This window comes from Epinephelus moara, chromosome 2 (assembly GCF_006386435.1).
Source record: "Epinephelus moara isolate mb chromosome 2, YSFRI_EMoa_1.0, whole genome shotgun sequence".
Taxonomy (NCBI): domain Eukaryota; kingdom Metazoa; phylum Chordata; class Actinopteri; order Perciformes; family Serranidae; genus Epinephelus; species Epinephelus moara.
This window is the reverse complement of record NC_065507.1, coordinates 1,079,107-1,097,892: the sequence shown is the minus strand read 5'-3', so window position 1 is coordinate 1,097,892 and position 18,786 is coordinate 1,079,107. Positions and strand designations below refer to the sequence as shown.

The window sequence follows — 18,786 nt, the reverse complement described above, 5'->3', positions numbered from 1 at the left end:
GGATGATGCTTTGGGCTTGTGTTGCAGCCAGTGGCACGGGGAACATTTCACAGGTAGAGGGAAGAATGGATTCAGTTAAATTCCAGACATCACAGCATCTGTAAAAAAGCTGCAGATGAAGAGAGGATGGCTTCTACAACAGGACAATGATCCTAAACACACCTCCAGATCCACAATGGACGACCTCAAGAGGAGCCAGCTGAAGGTTTGGCCACGCCCCTCACAGTCCCCCGACCTAAACATCATTAAACATCTGTGGATAGAGCTCAAAGAGCAGAGCATGAAGACGGCCCAAGAATCTCACAGAGCTAGAAGCCTTTTGCAGGAAGAACGGGTGAAAATCCTCCAAACAAGAACTGAGAGAGACTGAGCTGGATACACAAAGTGTTTAGAAGCTGTGGTACCTGCCAAAGGGGGCGCTACTGAGCACTGACCATGCAGGGTGCCCAAAGTTTGGCTTTTCATTTTTTGTTATTTTGAAACTGCAGAAATGTAAAGAAATGTTTCATCTTTAACTTCCCGTCTTTCAGAGATCAGTTCATCTTCTACTGACTGAACTACTCACAGTAAACTAAATTTTGACCAGGGGAGCCCAAACAGTTAGTCAGTAAGTCATGTAGTGGAAGTGTAGTTGGCAGCCATCTTGCCTCTGTCTCACGTCGTCTGCCAAGTGCTTCTCCTCCAGATAAGAAAGTTGACTTACGTACATCAGACCTACGTCACCTTGAAAAACCCTGTTTTGGTGCAACTTGATATGATGCATATAAAACATACTAATGTAACAAATATATGTGATTTGCAGAAACGTACAGTGCTAACATTTTCTTCTGGGCTCATATATTCACCCAGAGGAATGATTCAGTAACTGTGCTGTTGTGTCTCTGCAGGCCACCAGGGGACAGACATCTGAAAGACAGAGGGACACTGAAGTGTTATAACCGCACTGATTCAGTGAGGAAGAAGCCAAACGAACACCGATGCTCAACTGAAAAACTGATTTACTCAAGAGAAATTTTTTAAGAGTGAAGTAAGCAACATTCTCCTGGAGACACTGCGGAGGGTTTGCAAACACGTCACTGCCTCACAGCACCCAGAAATATTTTGTAAAAGTCAGAATCAGAGGTCTTCATTTTGAACCCGATCTGAAAACGGACTTGTGATTAATTAATTCATGAACCCAAAGTTCATGAATTAATTATTACACGAGAGACCTGATCCAAATGAACCCAACGATGATTGTTAAGACAACTTATTTTTTCCATTTTTCAAATGTCTTTATTTGGCCCTGAATCCTTTATCTTCCACTGCGGTGCACTTAGTTCCCCCAAAATTTGTTCCCAGCTGTTAGTAGGTTCCCACCCTATTGGTTACATAGAGCGTACCTTTTTGTTTGCCTCGGCCGTTCTTTGAATATTTAACATATCCTCATACAATGGTTCCTATGATATCTGACAGACATGCACAACTGTATGTTTGACATTTAACAAATTAGCGCCCCACGACTCAGCGCCCCTGCCACTTAGGTTAGGTTCGCAAAGAATCGCAGTTGAGCGCCATCCCGTTACGTGCTTTAATTATAGTTATGTACTTAACATGAGGTTACTTAAAAGAATCATAGTTGGGCACCGTCATGTTATGTACTTAATGTTAAGTTTAATACTTAATACAACATTACGTACTTAACGTAGAGTAACATAGATTAGGTTTAGGAAAATCATCTGGGCATCATCATGTTACCTTAAATCATGTTATGTACTTGACGTAAAATTTCATACTTAATATAAAGTTATGTACTTAACTAAAAGTAACATAAGTGAGGTTTAGGAAAAGAATCATTGTTGGGCATCATCGTGTTATGTGCTTAACCTAAAGTTTGTACTTAATATAAAGTTCCGCACTACTTGGAAAAGAATCGTTGTTGGACGCTGCCATGTGTGTACTTAATGTAAAGATTCATATCTATATAACCTTACGTACTTAACATAAAGTAACGTAAGTTAGGGTTAGGAAAAGAATCATTGTTGGCATCATCATGTTATGTACTTCACGTAAAGTTTGCACTTAATATAGTAACATACTTGACGTAAAGTAACGTAGGTTAGGCTTAGGAAAGAATCAGTGTTGGACACTGTCACGTTACGTACTTCATGTAAAGTTTTGTACTTAATATAAAGTTATGTACTTAGTGCAAAGTAATGTAGGTTAGTTTTAAAAAAAGAATCATAGCTGGGCATCGTCAATGTTATGTACCTAACGTGAAGTTACGTACTTAACGCAAAGTTACACAGGTTACGTTTAGGAAAAGCATTATGGTTAGGTGTCATCACATTATGTACTAAACGTAAAGTTACGTACTTAATATAATAAAGTTATGTAGGTCAGGTTTAGGAAAAGAATTGTGCTTGGGTGTCATCACATTACATACTTAATGTAAAGTTATTAAGTTAGATTTTTGAAAGTAAATTTACGAAAAAGAATCATGGTTGAACATCGTCAGGTATTTTAACATTTTGGTACAATATAAGAAAACAAACCTTTTTGTTGATTAATAATCACAACAGTGTTGATTATAATAGTACACAAAATAATGATAAAATCTGACGATGAAAATATAACGGCAGAAAATATAACATGTTGATTAAATTTATATCTGACTCATTTCTGTATTGAAAATTTAATTTAACTAAATGTACTAAAGTATCAGCATCAAAATATACTTCAAGTACTGGAAGTAAAAGTACTCATTCCGAATAATACGTTATATTATTGGATTATAATTATTGATGCATTAAAGGCAGAGAGCTTTTATTTTGAAGTGTCGTTTCCTGCTGTGGAGTGAGTGAGTGATGTTGTGTTCACACCGGGCGCAGATAAAACAGTTCACACCCATGAATTACATGCAAAGTCCCGCTGGGTGGCATGATGGACACGACGTGAATGACGTGAAATATGGAAATTATCAGCAAGAAAGAAGCAAGTAGCGCGATTTCATGTGTTACGCTAACTCGGGAGAGTTGAAAAATATGAACTGACCAATTTGTGTAAAGTCAATGTAAAGATGCGATTAGATGCGAATTCCCGCCAGGCGGCATGATGGATAAGACACAAATGGCGCCAAAGAAGCGAGTAGCGTGATTTTGCGTCATACCCTTATTAGCAAGAGTTGAAAAAGCTTAACGTCAGTGACTAATTCACGCCGTGATAGCCAATTAGCATTGAGATCCTCCAGAAACGTATGGCGCAGACGAAGTACCGGTGGAAGTTTATCAACCAATTCAGCAATTAAGCGAGTCAACACGCGTTCAGCGGTGTGAACACAACATAACAGACAGCAACTTGACGATGACAACAAACTAGCTCAACGACATTGCCGAACACAAGTATGACTCTGAATATATGAAACTGTGTGGACCTTGAACTGACGACGAGGGAGAATTCTGGACTGATTATTTCTTTCGTGATTAATCGTGTTGTTTGTTGTTTTTTTGTTTATGTCTGCATTAAAATACATGTCAGTTAATGTTGAGACTACAGCAGGTTTTTTCTTTAGATGGTGGGTAAACCTTCTCTTGACATTTGTTTTACGGAATGTCCCTTTAAGAATGATATATTGGACGTATACAGAATTGTAGAGGAAATTTTGAAGATTGTAACTCAATGGATGAAAACTGTTTAGACTGGCTGCACATTTGCAGACATACAAGTAAACTTTAAAATGAACACTTTCTGAATGAAGTTTGGCCTGTGGGACTGCAGATCTCTGTTTTACACTTATTTTCCCCACATTTAGCAGCAGCAGCTCATTAGTTACTGTCCTTAAACTGCTGCCATCGTTTACTGAAACATTCAGGTGAGAAAAGGTGATCTGATTCTTAAAAAGAAAAGTAGAGTGTCGTTAAAATGAATCAAACAAGCTGTTATTTTAATAAAGATTTCAGACTGCTGAGTAAATATTACAAAATAGATTTGTAGATACAGATTCATAAACAAAACGTCCTGTGCTGGAAAGATAAACAGGTTTTATCTTTCACGTGTTTCAGTCTGAATGACAGAAGTCAAATGTCCCACACTCTGATGAGGCCACAAACACCCCTCAGTCTTGTCCTTTCTTTCTCTTCTTCTTCTTGCTCTTTTTCTGCGGCTCTTCCTCCTCCTCCTCCTCCTCCTCCTCCTCTGTTGTTGTTTTTCTCTTCGGCCTCTCCTCCACCCGTTCCATGCTCTCCCACACCTCGTCATCCTCGTCTTCCTCCTTCACCTCCTGAGACCCCGCCGCCGCCCCGCCTCCATCCTCCAGGTCTCGGCTGGCGAGCAGCAGGCAGTTGAGGCGGGACTTGAGGTAGACCTTGTGCTGCAGTTTGCGGTCCTCCAGGCTGTGGATTCGGAGGAAGCGGTCCAGGCCGCAGGATGCGACCACGGGCTGGGAGGGGTGACACTGCAGCCCCCGCACGCCCCCCGCCAGCCCCTTCAGACAGCCACGCACCAAACCTTTCCTCAGGTCCAGCAAGGCGATCTGGCCGTGGGTGTTCCCCACCACCACTGTGTTACCGCCGGCGGGCAGGGACAAAGCGGTGAGCGGGTGCTCGCCGTACTCGGCCTCCAGGACGGGACGCCGCTGAGGGCAGGAGGGATCGAACACGTGGACCTGGCGGAGGAGAAATTATGTTAAAGCTGCGTGACAGAAAAACACACAATTGACAGTTGTGGTGCGTTCAAGGTCATTACAAATGCAAACAAAACTTCAGCGCTTAAGAAAACATCACAAACTGTAGCAATAGTTTTGTTGCCTATTGTTTGTCTGCGTGTTAAAAAAATTAAGTGTAGGAAAGTAAAGTTACGTAGGTTAGGTTTTGGAAAGTACAGTTATGAAGGCTAGGGTTACAAAGTAAAGTTATGTAGTCTAGCTTTAGGAAGTAATGTTACATATAGGAATGTGAAACTACGTAGGTTGGTTTTAGGAAGTAAAGTTGCGTAAGTTGGATTCAGTAAAGTAACGTTACGTAGTCTTGGTTTAGGAAAGTAAAGCTACGTAGGTTAGGTTTAGGAAGTAAAGCTACGTAGACTTGGTTTAGGAAAGTAAAGTTACGTAGGCTAGCTTTAGGAAGTAATGTTACATATAGGAATGTGAAATTACGTAGTTTGGGTTTAGGAAGTAAAGTTGTGATTTAGGAAAGTAAATTTACGTAAGTTAGGTTTACAAAGTAAAGTTACGTAGTCTGAGTTTAGGAAGTAAAGTTATGTAGACTTGGTTTAGGAAAGTAAAGTTATGTAAGCTAGCTTTGGGAAGTAACGTTACATATAGGAATGTGAAATTATGTAGGTTGGTTTTAGGAAGTAAAGTTGCGATTTAGTAAAGTAAATTCACGTTCTCTCTTTGAATGGTGGGGCTACCCTGTTGTAAACATTTTGTTTACATAATGTCCTTTGATATTAACGTATCTGCTGTGTGCCGAATTAAACAGGACATTTCAGTGAACATGAATCAAGGGATAAAAACTTTTTCAATGAGGTGTAAATTACCTCACAGAGAAGTAAACTTTAAAATGGACAGTTTTTGAATGTAGTTTGGCCTCCGGGACTTGGAGATCTGTTTTACAGCTATGTTTTCCCTCCACATTTAGCCTAGAAGATGGAGCGACCCTTTGTTGACATTGTGTTTTCGAAATGTCCCTTTAACATAGGTGTATTTGCTGTGTGCCGAATTGATCGGGACATTTTAGTGAACATAATTCACGGAGGACATTTTTTTTTCAATAAAGTGCAAATTAGCTCACAGAGATGTAAACTTTGAATTTGACAGTTTTTGAATGGAGTTTGGTGGATCTCTGTTTCACAGTTAATTCTTCCCACTTCTAGCACCGCACTGCGAACACACCTGATGGTAACCTGTGCACGCGACCACTTTGTCCGAGTCCGGGATGAAGGCCATGTCTCTGACCCAGTGCGGCCGCCGTAGATCCAGCCAGTCGTCCCGCAGGTTCTTCGCGGTGAACACGGGTTTCTCGGGGTTCTCCAGGTCCCAGATCTTCAGCCCGTTCTCCTTCCCGCCGGTCGCGACTCTGTGCGGGTGCACCGGGCTCTGCCGCATCCTGCACACGTTCTTCCCCGCGTTCAGCTCCGTCACGGGCTCGCTGCTGTCCTCCCTCCACACGCGCACCGTCCCGCACTCCACGCATGTGACCAGCGCGGAGCCGCTGAGCGCCGCCAGCCCGGTGAAGCAGCCCTCCGCCGGGTCTCCGCAGCGCCGGGTCTCGGTGAAGACGCCTTTCTCGGTGCTGAAGGTCTTCACGGTTCCGTCCACGGAGCCGACCAGCAGCTCGCTCTCCGCCGTGTCGCCCCAGCACAGCGCGCGGACCTCCTGGTCCCGGCTCAGGTGGCTCGTGTTGCAGAAGTTGAAGGCCTGTTTCCGGGACAGACTGACCCCCTTCAGGATGCCGGTCTCCGAGCCCAGCCACACGGAGCACAGCCGGCTCGTGTCCCCCATCACACCGGGTCTAACGGGACCGAAGACGGGACACACAACCGGATTTCAGCGGCTCCGAGTCCAGAAGACACACGTGCCCTCCTCTGAGGACTGTGTCGCGCTTTGACTACGTCACACCGCAGTGTTTTCTTTTTTTAAATGAACTTTATTGAACACAGCAGAAACTGATGTGGTTTTTTTCTCTCCAAACTTTATTGAACACATTTAATTTACAGGGAACCAACATTTCAGATTTTATTATGAAATGCAGAAAATATATTTTATTATATAAAAATAATATAAAGATAAATTAAACTGCACAACAAATAAACAAAATGTTGGTAAAGAAAGAAACATAACAAAAACATTTCGGGTCTGCCAAACACATGGAATAAAACTGAAATGTCAAAATAATCTTTTTATTTTATATTATTTTATAATTATTGTTATTATTGTTTGCCAATTTACAGTTTTTGAGTTGTAAAATTTCAACAGTTTAATGTGTTTTAAACATTAGTTAAAAATAAAGTAGTTAAAAATTAATGAACTAATAAATTGATTTTTTTTTCTCAGTTCTGCTGTTTTCTTCTTTTTCATTTTCTCTTATTTCCTTTATGTGTACACTTTAAATATTTCCTATAAACATTCTTCTTTTGTTTCTTTTTTTTTTAAAAAGGTACTTTCCCACCTTTACTTTTCTCAATAAAAGAAATAATTTAAATAATTTAGCTATCTTTAAAAATATGAAACACGGATATTCTTTTTTTTGCCAAATTATTTTATTTATATCATAAATAAAATCTTAAAGTTAATTATGAGCCCTTCATCTGCTGAGAAACTAGCATTGTTTAAAATGAGTAATATACTGTGTATAAATATATATATGTACACACACCCCTACCTATATATATATTACATGTATATATATATATGTATATATATATATATATATATATACCTCTCTGTCATATTACAACAAAACTAACATAAATATAGCCAAGAAAAAAATCACGATAAACTAAAAAAATACATACTATATTAATATACTATAGAAAAACTGTAACTATAATGTACTAACACTGAAACAATGTTTATAAAAAATAAATAAAAAAGTTTGGTCACTTAAATGTTGTTTGAGTGTTTACAACAGTGTGTCTACACCGCCTTCCTGTGGTCACAGTCCGTAACTACACCCTGAAACTTTTTTAAATATCGTGGTTCTGTGTAATGACGCAATGTGACCACCGGAGGGCGGTAGAGAGACATGATTCTAAATACTCTAATGACAATTAACAGTTTTATGTTTAACTGGACGAAGAAGACAACTCACTGACACCTCTGCTGCTCCACAACTCTACAGTAATTTCTAGAAATTATTTTTTATTAATTTTGTATAATAAAAAAATAAATCACAACAACATGTCCCTCGCCGTGTTCACACAGAGTGACCTCCTGGATGGGGATTAGAATAAATATGTGAGTAAGCAAAAGGTGTTACTGTATATAACTTTAGTTTTTAAATGAATCAGTTCTCTGGAAACTGATGGGAAGATGTCTCCAAATGTATTACTGACATTATTTATAAAGACTTTGTGTTATTTTGTGTTTTATTCAGATTCTTTGCCTGTGACAGGACATGTGAGGAGCAGACATGTATCATATATCTACTCATTATTCTTGACAAAAAAAGACCCTTTTTACTGTGGTTTACAAAGATTTTTAAAAATGACATAAATACTATTAAATCATGTACCAATACAAAAAAGGCCATAAAAACTGTCCCAGTATGTTTAAGTGTAAGATATGTAATTAAAATGTGACCTAAGCTGTTGTGAAGGAACTGTTCTCTTGGATCAATGTTTGGACTAGACACTTCTGTTACATCTATGAGTTAAATATGGGCCGTGATTCTTAAATTCTTAACTTTAGTTTATTTTTTCTCTTTGTATTTATTTTATTTTATTTTATTTTATTTAACCTAAACCGCCTGGCTTGTTTTTTGCACTATGGTTATTGTTACTGTTTATTAAATCAAAATATATAAATAAATAAATAAATTCTATTATTATTGTGAATTGTAATTGTTCGTATTAATAATAAAGTTTTTTGGATTAAAAAAAACAACTTGCCATCTCGTCCCTGCGTGTCGAATGCACATCTGCGCATGCGTATATTACGGAAGTGACACCATTTTGGATCTCCGGGCTACAGTAGCTCGCTAACTAGCTGTTAGCTTTCGACAACGCATCGTTACTTTGATCGGGTTTATTTTTCCCGCTCTGATATCAGACGTTGACGTTACCGGAGAGCTTTCCGGTGTTCGGATCTGAACCTGAGTCTTTCTTCGTCTGTGAAATGGACGGAGAGGAGGACGACTTCATGTCCGCGAGCCACTCCGGTAACACACTGCTCTGCTTTGTTTCCTAACAAGCTAACAAGCTAACGGCTACATGTGTTGGTTATAAGTGGGTCTCAGGTGAAGTTTCAGGTGATGAACATGTCGGACACACTGTTAGTCACCATCTTATCAGCACGATGCTTGTGAAGAAGTGTTATTGTGGTGTTAGCATTAGTGCTGCTGAGAAACAATCAGGAAATGGATCTAATTTTAGCCTCGGGAGCGGTGCGCAGGCGGATGTACAGCCCTGCTCATCGGTCGCATTTAGTCTTTAAAGTTTAAAACAAAATACAAAATGAAAGCCAAGTGTTTGATGGATAACGTTCATACAGCGTTGGGTAAAGCGGGGGCTCCAGTCCGACTTGAATCCGTCTGTAAGCCGCCTCCTGTCGGTTAGCACCAGGCGGACAGAGCCGCTCTGGATAAGCAGCGTTGGGTTAAAATAGAATAAAAATCACGGACCTTTGGATATAAAAGTGTTGGCTGCATGCCGAATTGAAAAACATACCTAAACATAATATCTACCAATGTTGTCTTGTTACATTATATCTTACTACTATGTGGTATTTACCCGTCAACCTTCAAATGCTTGATATTTGCATGGAGTTTGGTGTGCAGACTGTGAAGCTGCCTGGAGTCTGTCTGTCTTTAAAGTGAGTTTACCCACACATCAGACCCAGTACGGCTGCCGTAGATTGAGATAAAGTCAGGCTCCTGTGGACCAGGTCCGAGATCATCTACAGGATATTTATAGCACAAGTGTGATGTGGGGAGCTACTGTAGCAGCAGTGCTGGCGAATGACAACCATAATATTGTTTCTCTTTAAGGCAGGTTTAAAATCTGTCTCTGTGACATGATGAGCTTGAACAGTGTTAATGATGATAGTAATAAACATGGGTCTGATTTGAAACTGCCGGTGAGTCAGTTAGCTCTTTAAACTGTCTTCTGCTGCCTGTTATTTACCTGTCAGCCTTAAAATGCATGACTTTTGAATGAGGTTTGGTTCACAGATTAAAAGATCCTGATATCTGTTTGTTTCTTAAGGGGATTTTCCCTCTGAAAGCACCACAGTAAATGCAAACCTGTTGCTGACCCATGCAGGAAACCACCTTGATACCCACATCTCAGTTTATTTTATTTTATATACTTTATTAATCCTCCTGAGGGGAAATTCAATCCAATTAGCTGCTGTAGAGTCAACCAGAATCAGGTTACTGCAGGTCCTCCTAGTGTCTCCAAGCCCCAGACTCTCTCCCTTCTCTCCCACGGGATGCCTTGTCTCTGCTGGTGTTCACAAGCTAATTAGAGATACAGAAAATAAAAACATGACAATAACAAGGGGTGTCGTGGTCCAGTAGAACTGGGTTTCCTGTCTCATCTACACATCTTTCTACCAGAACACTCTCATTCTTCTTGTCTCCTGGCGCTCTGCAAGTGTTTGACATCAAGATATCCTGTGTGATAACACTGAGATGCTGAAGTGTGTCACTGACCTGTTGTTGTGTCCTGCAGATGATGGAGGCGGCACGCCAGTTCAGGACGAACACCCGGCATCAGATGGTGAGGAGGCGAGGAGCGACGGACATCAGTCTGAGGTCAGAGTGAGGCAGCTTCACCGCCGCCTCAACACCAGCTCTGCATGTCATCTTTATGTGTCGCAGCTTCTCTTAGAGCCCGCTTTGGGATTCAGTGGAGCAGAATGGGCAGAATATGACGGAGGAACCCAGCTGGGAGTTTTAATTATTATTATATTATTTGTGCACCAAAATATACCAGAATATTATAACTTCCCAACCTGGAGGTCAGAGCCTTCAGAGTCACAACATGACACTACAGATAAAAAACAAACTTTTCTGCAACACAAAATTCTGTGAAGTTTTTCAGAACGTTCTCAAGACTTAGACCAGAGAACTTTACGTCTTCATGCCTCCAAAAACTGTTGAAAAGACAAAATGCAAGATGTAAACACAACTCTGTAGTTTAAAGAGTGAGCTCAGTATCTTTTAAACTCCCATGTTTTTGTGTCTAAGCGACTGACGCCAACAACAGCTTTGAAACTGGTCCAGTATTGAGAGAGAGCGCTGCAGTGTAACCACTCTGGGTATTTGTGCACCGTCAGTTAGCGTCCATTGCAAGTGTTTGTTTTTGCCACTGACAGGCTCAGATTGTTATTCTAAGTGTCTGACAACATTATGAAAGGATCCCTACAGAGATAGAGCTTTGTGTTAAAGAGTCAGATCCTTTAGTTTAACCACAAACAGCCCTGAAATCACCATCACCAAACCCACCAGACTCCATTTGAATAAACACTCATTTTATCATCTTTAAACACACTTTATTCAAAACTGACAGAAACAAAATAAAACTCATAGAAGCTGCTTTGGTTCCTCTTTCAGCTGTTGCAACAATCACCAGCTCTGGTTTGGCTGAAATGAACTCTTAATTCCCTCAGTCAGATGTGACAGCACGGTGCATCCATACAGGCTTAAATTACTGTTTATTTGAATGGAGTCTGGTGGGTTTGGTAAAGACAATTTTAAGCAACTTGTCGTTCAGCTACTTGGTAAAAAAAGCACATGTCAACTAACCTCTGCCCCAAAACTTGAGACCTTTTTCTAAGTCTCTTTGATGAGACTGTTGCTCTGACATTGTTTGTCTCAACAGGACGACGGCAGCAATGATGAAGACGCCCCCCACGCCATGAAGACCAGCGGGGTGGCCAGCGGCTCCGACAATGAGTTACACCGAGGAGCCGACAGCGACTCAGAGGGCGAGGCCCCCAGCCGCCGTCATGACGACAAAAGTGACTCCGACGGTGAGGCTGGCAGGGGCCGCCACAACGATGACAAAAGCGACTCGGAAGGCGAGGCCCCCAGGGGCCGCCGTCGAGATGATGACAAAAGTGACTCTGAGATGGAGGCTTCACGTCCCGCTGACAGCGATGATGATGACGACTCGCCGGTCAAACGCAGGATGAGTGGCTCAGACAACGAGGAGGAGTCGCCCGTCAAACACGGAGCTTCAGACAACGAGGAGGGGCGAAGGTCGCCTCCCGCCAAACGCAGGGGGAGCAGCTCGGACATGGAGGAAGGAGAGAAGAGGCCCAAAGCGGCCGCAGACAGCGACTCGGAGAATGAACAGGACAAACCTGCGGCGTCCCCCGCCCGCCGGTCCAATGCAGACAGTGACTCTGACACAGAGACGCCTGCCAGACGTAAGGCGGCACAGATAGACTCTGATGAGGAGGAGGAGGAGAAACAGCAGGAGAAGGCGGAGGGAGGAGGAGGAGGGAAGTGGAAGGCTGTGATGCAGTCTGACAGTGAGGACGAGGAGGAGGAGGGACAAACGAGGAAGGCTTCAGCAGGAAGTGATGGGGAGCAGCAGCAGGAGGAGAGGGAGCAGAAAGATGACAGTGATGACGAGGATGAGAAGCCAGGTACTGACCTGAGGCCAGCTGCAGAAACATCAGCCGTGCCTTTAAACCTGATTGGCTGCTGGCCACTGATTGGCGTCCTTCATGAGCTTGTGTTTTATTGTGTGTGTTTGCAGTGAAGAGGAAGAAGGCCATCCTGTCAGACAGTGAGGATGAGGATGAGGAGAAAGCAGACAAACCAGGTAAGATGACACGATCTCCACGCTCGAGTTACAGGCTGGTTGTTTGTAGGATGAACTGGAACACGAGGGACGCACAGATATGGATATTTACAACTGATATGACAACTGATGATTTCACATTTGTATTTCCAGAAGAAGTATAACCTGTAGTTTGCGTCACCTGAGTTGAATCAACGCTGTAGCTACAGCGTACGCTACACGTCGACTGTAGCATCACATGGTTAGCAGTTATTAATAAGTTTACCAACAGTGTGGAACCTTTAAAAGCTCAGTGTTGGATGTTAGCCGCCCGCTGCTGCTAACTAGCTCGTGCTAACACTCTGGAGACGGTCCTTCAGTGCTGTGTCTGACCAGTGTCGGGCAGTCAGAGATCAGACCCTCGGCGCCGTCCTGTTTTCGTCCTCTGGAGCTGTGAAAGACGTCCACACTGCGACATGTTTCACCCTCCTGACAGCTGCTGCAGTTCTTCTTCTTCTCTGTGTTTATTGGCGGCTCACAAACCAAGTTTAAAGGTACATGTAGCTCCGCCCACTGTGTCGGTGTGTAGATGCTGCCCTTGGCAAGTCAGTAGAAGCAGTTTGACTTCATATTATCGGCGTTATTTATCTGCTATAATTGTAATTATCGGAATAATGCGTACATGTAAAAATGTCCCATATATGGTCCCTGAGGAACACCTAGTCTCGCTCACCAGACCTTTCTCAAGAAAAGAAAGGTCTGGCTGGGCCGACTCTCACTTTAAGATTGGAGAAAAAAACGCCCCGGCTGCTTGTATTTCTTTCAACCAATCACAATCGTTCTGGGCGGTGCCACAGCAACGGTGCGCTTGCAAAAATATTGCCGGGGGGAAACAGGTTTTGGTGTAACACGCCCACAAAAATATCGCCTACAGGACGCGAACCATGGCAGAAAAATGGCTACATCCCCGCAAGATCAAACACTGCAAAAGTTAGTAAAGGACGTGTTGAAAACGGTTGAAAACTGCTACACAACCGGAGGTGGTAGGGCGGGACTTCTGCAGGTGGCTCGTTCCGCCCAATGAGAGGCTGATCTGTGCAGCGAACTTCCGCCCACTCAGACTAAGGAACACCAGACCTGACTCCATCTCTCGGTCTCGTGTGTTTTTTCCTCCTCAGCAGTGAAGAGGAGTCGTGCAGTGTCAGATGACGAGAACTCTGACAGCGACGGCGGCTCTGTTGGTCCTGATAAGAGTCTGGCCGCCAAACTGAGAGAGCTCGGCTCGGACAGCGGGAGCGAGGACGACGAGAGGTCGAAGGCCACGGCCACGGGGAAGAAGGACGAGAAGGCGCTGTTTGGCAGCGACAGCGACTCTGGAGACGGCGATGAAGAGGAGTAAGTACTGCACTCCTCTCTGCGTCTTACAGTCGAACCTGTCTGTGACTTTAGGGACATGTAGAATATTTTCATCTGATGAAGCTCAGTCAGAATCTGTTGTTGCAGTCAGTGGAAACATTGTAGAGCCAGAAGTGACGCTGCAGGTATGACCTTTGACCTCTGTGTTTCCTCCAGGAAAATGATCGCAGACATTTTTGGAGAGTCTGGAGATGAAGAGGAAGAGGAGTTCACGGTAAGTAAAACCTCCTGCAGACTGTTTGTTAGCGTCAAAGTCAGCTGATTAAAAACTGTCTTGTCTCCTCCTGCAGGGTTTCAACCAGGAGGACCTGGAGGGGGAGAAGAAGGAGTCCAAGGAGAAGCAGCAGGAGGTGGAGGAGGAGTCTGACTCTGATGAAGGAGTCGACCGCAGCGGCCAAGAGTAAGGAGGAGTCTCTTTATAGACGACCAGCTGGAGATGTGTTCAGTTTTTTTTTTATTTAAGATATTTAAATGTTTGGATGTCGCAGAAAAATAAATCTGCACATCGGGTTTGTAACTCGAGATTTTCATGTTATATGATGTATATAAATTACATGTGTACATGAAGGAAGAGACGCAGGAATAGTGCTCATGGAAATTAAGAAAAAAAGACTTATAAAAAGGAAATTACTATTATTATTAATATTAATGATAATTATGCTAATCACGATAATAACAATAAAATACATTAAAAATAAGAAAATAACTGCAAATAAAGATAAATTAAATAAAATAGTGATAGTGAAAATAAAAAAATAGAAAACAAGACTCACCTAAAATACTACTACTAATAATAATAATAGTGATCATCATGCTAATCATAATATTATTAAAATGAATTAATTAAAATATAAATTAGAAAATAAAGATAAAATTAATTAAATCAGAGAAATGCTAATAGTGATAATAAGTATTAAGGAAAAAATACATAGTTAAAAAACTATAATAGATAATCATCATCATGCTAATCATAAAATGTATTAATTAAAAATCTAAATACAAAAGATGAAGATAAATGTTAAAAATGAAATAGAGATAGTGGTATTAAAGATTATGGGAAAAAATAGTTAAGAATGATTAAAAATGTAAATACAAAAAAAGAAGATGATAATGAAGTAAAATAAAGAGAGTAATAAAATAAAAAAGATGTAATAAAAATTCTTCACATTAATACTAATAATAATAAAAACAATTACAAATATAACTACAGTCGAAAAGTAAAGATTCATCTGAAACAAAATAGAGATGGTTACAGTGATAAAAAAAAAATCAAAGTAAAAAGTAACAGAATATAATTTTGTCTCAGCGTTCTGTTCTTCAAACTCTTGATATTTTTTTCTGATAAATGTGAAGAAACTGAATCAACGAGCAACATCTTCACATGAAAACACTTTTATTATATTTTATTATCATTTATTTCTGCTGTTATAAAACTGAAGTGTTAGAACAATGTCTAAGCTGTGATGTGTGTGTGTGTGTGTGTGTGTGTGTGTGTGTGTGTGTGTGTGTGTGTGTGTGTGTGTGTCTCTACGTTCAGCACCTCCTTCATGTCGGACTTTGACATCATGCTCGCTCGGAGGAAAGCCATGAACAGCAGGAAGAGGCGGCACCGCGACGGAGGGACGTTCATCAGCGACGCCGACGACGTGGTCAGCGCCATGATCTCCAAGATGAACGAAGCAGCAGAGGTCGGCCTGTCAAAATAAAAGCCTCACTGAATGATTTCCTGTCTGTGTTTCACTGTAATAACGACTGTGTGTTGTTGGTTACAGGAAGATCGAACTCTGAACAGTCAGAAGAAACCAGCGCTGAAAAAACTCACTCTGCTGCCACAAGTCGTCATGCACCTCAAGAAGTAAGAACGCCTCACACCTGTCAGTCTCCAGTGGTCCACTGCATCTCTACTCTTGACTGCTTTACGTCGGTTATTTCATACCTTTAGTTACTTTGATTATTAACACACAACTGATTAATGAGCAGCAGTAACAACAGTAGCTAACTGGTGGTGGTGTTTGTCCCTCAGACAGGACTTGAAGGAGACGTTCATCGACAGCGGTGTGATGTCAGCCATTAAAGAGTGGATCAGTCCTCTTCCAGACAAATCACTGCCTGCTCTCAGAATCAGAGAGGAGCTACTCAGGATCCTACAGGAAGTGAGTACGCACCAGCGGAGGGATGTAACCGTGGTGTTCCTTTATGCGTCGATAAAACTCTCCTCCTGATGAGTCTGTTCAGCTCAGTGTTTGACTGTTTGCTCTCTGCAGCTGCCCAGCGTGAGTCAGGAGACTCTGAAGCACAGCGGGATCGGACGCTCCGTCATGTTCCTGTACAAACATCCCAAAGAATCTCGAGCCAACAAAGACCTCGCTCTCAAACTCATCAGTAAGGACCGCTCTGTCTTTGAGCAGTAATGGGTGTGTTAAGATAAGAGTGTTAATCTCTGTCGTGTGTCCAGATGAGTGGTCGCGGCCCATCTTCGGCTTGACGTCCAACTACAAGGGGATGACGAGAGAGGAGCGTCAGCAGAGAGATCTGGACCAGCAGATGCCTCAGAGACAACGACTGAGGTAAAACTTCCTCCTGACGACGTGACACAACCTTTACCTTCCTCTGACACAACCCTCATCATCACTCTGTGGACAGGAAGGAAAAACACAGTCAGCTGATTTTTTTTTGTGTCTGCCCATTTCTGCCAGTGTGATGAAAAGAGAATCTCCTGTAAGACATAATAAGAAATATTAAGTCATTATTCAGAGACTAAGTCATTATATTTAGATACTCAGTCATTATTTTGAGGTACTGAGTCAATAAGTTTGTTTCTTTATGACTTACAGGATATGTTTTGTCATCATCACATCGGCAGAGATGAGCTTACGTATTTTTAAAAGTTATTTGTTTAAAAACATCCTTAGCTCAGCTCTTTAATGAATTTATTTAAACCCAAACCTGATTTGAATCAGAAGACTTAAAGCTTAGACAGAAGTCAGAGTTCAGCACCTCACGAGGCTGATTATCGTCTGTGTGTTGATTTGTTGGTACCATGCGTCACCTGGAGACACTGCTGCTGTGATCAGCTGTTTGATGTGTCTTCTCCTGTATTTTAATAATGAATATTTAAACAGATCAAACCAGTCTGAGTCAGACACCATCATGTCCATGTGGAACAGTCTGGTGACCTGACCACGGCGTTGAGGTCTCGTCATTCTTTTCATCCTCTTATCGTCACGCTGTGTTTTTCCTTCCAGCCTCTCCCTCCTTCCTCTTTGTTGTTTCTCTGAATCTCTACCTTCAGTTTTTCTCCTTTCATTCCTCTTCATCCGTTCCATTTCATCCCTCCTTTTCTTCCTCCCCTCCTCCTCCCCCCAGTCAGCCTCAGAAGGTGGAGAGGGCGGAGGAACCTGACGTCTTCTCTCCACCAATCAGGTTCAGTCTCAAAACTGCATGGTGTCACTGCGAGTCCCGCCTCTTACAGACAGCTGTGGTTAAACGCACACAGTTTGGTTTATACGGACTCTCTGGCCGCAGCAGCTGAATGTGACGTGGTCACTTCCTAACACGACCACCGTCAGTCTCCGGTCGAGGCGCCCTGTGGCCTGAAGCTTGTGCTGTGTTTAGTGTTCAGAACATTATTTACATCTCTGCTCTGGTTGTGTTTCAGCATGGAGGCAGTGTGAGGAAACGTTCACTTGTTTAAGTACAGTTTAGAGGCACCTGTAAAGGGAAACAGCTTTAGCTGCAAGTTACCTCTTACAGATTCAGATTAATTATCCAAAAAATCAGTGGAAACAGAATAAATAGAAAGAAGCAAGACATCTCAGCTGTGGTCAGCACTTCCTGTAACTTTTACACCCACAGTCTGTCAAGTAACGTGGGGTCAGTTATTGTTGATGTAAATCTTTCTGATGAGACAAAAATCATGTTTCCAGGTGAGTTCATGTATTTAAAGCCGCGTTTCCACCAAGCAGTTCAGTACGGTTCAGCTCAGATCGTTAGGAATCAGCCGAGGTGTCGGGTATTTTCTTGTTGTTGCACTGAAATGCTGACTAACTGCTGTGAGGTGGAGAATGCTAATAATAGCATGGAGGCTCAGCTGGTGGTGTTTGTGCTGAGGCCAGTCTCTGTGTGTCTCAGCAGACTGTGGACGTTCAGCTCAGTCAGTGATTTCACCCACTGTATAATCTGTCCTGGTGTTAACCAAAGTGTCTCTCTGCTCCCCCCCGTCCGTCTGTCCGTCTGCCTGTCTGTCTGTCTGTCTGTCTGTCTCCAGCTCTGGTGGTCAGACGCCTCGAAGAGACCTGGAGAAACAGCTGACCGGGGAGGAGAAGTAAGTTCAGATTAACACAGCCTGTTCTACTAGAATCACATGGAGGGTTCAGCATTATTATAACTGAGTACCTCCTCCTCCTCCTCCTCCTCCTCCTCCCCGTCTCCACAGAGCTCTGAGACCAGGTGACCCTGGGTTCTGTGCCAGGGCTCGGGTGCCGATGCCCTCCAACAAAGACTACGTGGTACGACCCAAATGGAACGTAGAGATGGAGTCCAACAGGGTGAGTCTGTTTTTACTCCTCAGTCTCCAGGTCTGAACTCAGTCACCTGTAGAGGCTGAGAGTCCTGAGTGTCCCCATCAAAATATAAAACTAGGGATGCACCGAAATGAAAATTTGTGGCCGAAGCCGAATAATATTAAGCGCTTGGCCGAATACCGAGTACCGAATACCAAATATTGTTGTTTAGTTTTTGCAGATGAACCCTCCAGATTAGTGTTGTCACGGTACCAAAATTGGGACCCACTGTACAATACCAATGAAAATATCACGGTTCTGAGTAGTATCATGATACCACAGCGAAAATGAGGCAGATGTGCCTTTTGTCATTTATAAAAAGATAAATCACTTTTCTATAATACATCAATGATATTTCAATGGAATAAATTACTTA

At 42.3% G+C, this 18,786-nt stretch overlaps 3 protein-coding genes across 4 annotated transcripts in view; 2 read left to right on the top strand and 1 right to left on the bottom strand.

The window, feature by feature from the left end:
• The window catches only part of LOC126400610 (scavenger receptor cysteine-rich type 1 protein M160-like), a 46,770-nt gene extending 45,860 nt beyond the window's left edge, over window positions 1–910 (top strand). The window contains exon 18 of the mRNA XM_050061465.1: window positions 888–910. Coding sequence (XP_049917422.1) covers window positions 888–910 — 23 coding nt within the window. The remainder of the gene's footprint in view (window positions 1–887) is intronic.
• Window positions 911–3,895: 2,985 nt separating this feature from the next.
• wdr74 (WD repeat domain 74) lies at window positions 3,896–6,664 on the bottom strand. Its single transcript, XM_050065808.1, has 2 exons — window positions 5,873–6,664; window positions 3,896–4,642 (listed from the first exon to the last, which is right to left on the bottom strand). The coding sequence occupies exons 1-2, from the start codon at window positions 6,479–6,481 to the stop codon at window positions 4,094–4,096; spliced, it is 1,158 nt and encodes a 385-aa protein (XP_049921765.1). The 5' UTR covers window positions 6,482–6,664; the 3' UTR covers window positions 3,896–4,093.
• A 1,978-nt stretch (window positions 6,665–8,642) lies between these two features.
• LOC126402975 (protein IWS1 homolog) overlaps window positions 8,643–18,786 on the top strand; it is a 17,775-nt gene continuing 7,631 nt past the window's right edge. The window contains exons 1-14 of one of the 2 annotated variants that reach the window (XM_050065366.1): window positions 8,643–8,858; window positions 10,372–10,454; window positions 11,524–12,295; window positions 12,409–12,474; window positions 13,614–13,827; window positions 14,005–14,062; window positions 14,139–14,248; window positions 15,386–15,536; window positions 15,621–15,703; window positions 15,872–16,001; window positions 16,113–16,230; window positions 16,304–16,415; window positions 18,116–18,172; window positions 18,284–18,395. In XM_050065366.1, the coding sequence (XP_049921323.1) occupies window positions 8,816–8,858; window positions 10,372–10,454; window positions 11,524–12,295; window positions 12,409–12,474; window positions 13,614–13,827; window positions 14,005–14,062; window positions 14,139–14,248; window positions 15,386–15,536; window positions 15,621–15,703; window positions 15,872–16,001; window positions 16,113–16,230; window positions 16,304–16,415; window positions 18,116–18,172; window positions 18,284–18,395 (2,109 nt within the window). In that variant the 5' untranslated portion in view covers window positions 8,643–8,815. Of the gene's footprint in view, window positions 8,859–10,371; window positions 10,455–11,523; window positions 12,296–12,408; window positions 12,475–13,610; window positions 13,828–14,004; window positions 14,063–14,138; window positions 14,249–15,385; window positions 15,537–15,620; window positions 15,704–15,871; window positions 16,002–16,112; window positions 16,231–16,303; window positions 16,416–18,115; window positions 18,173–18,283; window positions 18,396–18,786 lie in introns of both variants that reach the window. The other variant, XM_050065356.1, reaches the window with a different exon arrangement.

What these genes read in the sequence shown, in the direction of transcription:
- wdr74 (XM_050065808.1), bottom strand. Translation starts at nt 6,481, where the DNA reads ATGGGGGACACGAGCCGGCTGTGCTCCGTGTGGCTGGGCTCGGAGACC. An exon ending in CGTGCACAGGTTACCATCAG is followed by an intron (nt 4,643 to 5,872) that starts GTGTGTTCGCAG and finishes CTCCTCCGCCAG; the next exon opens with GTCCACGTGTTCGATCCCTC.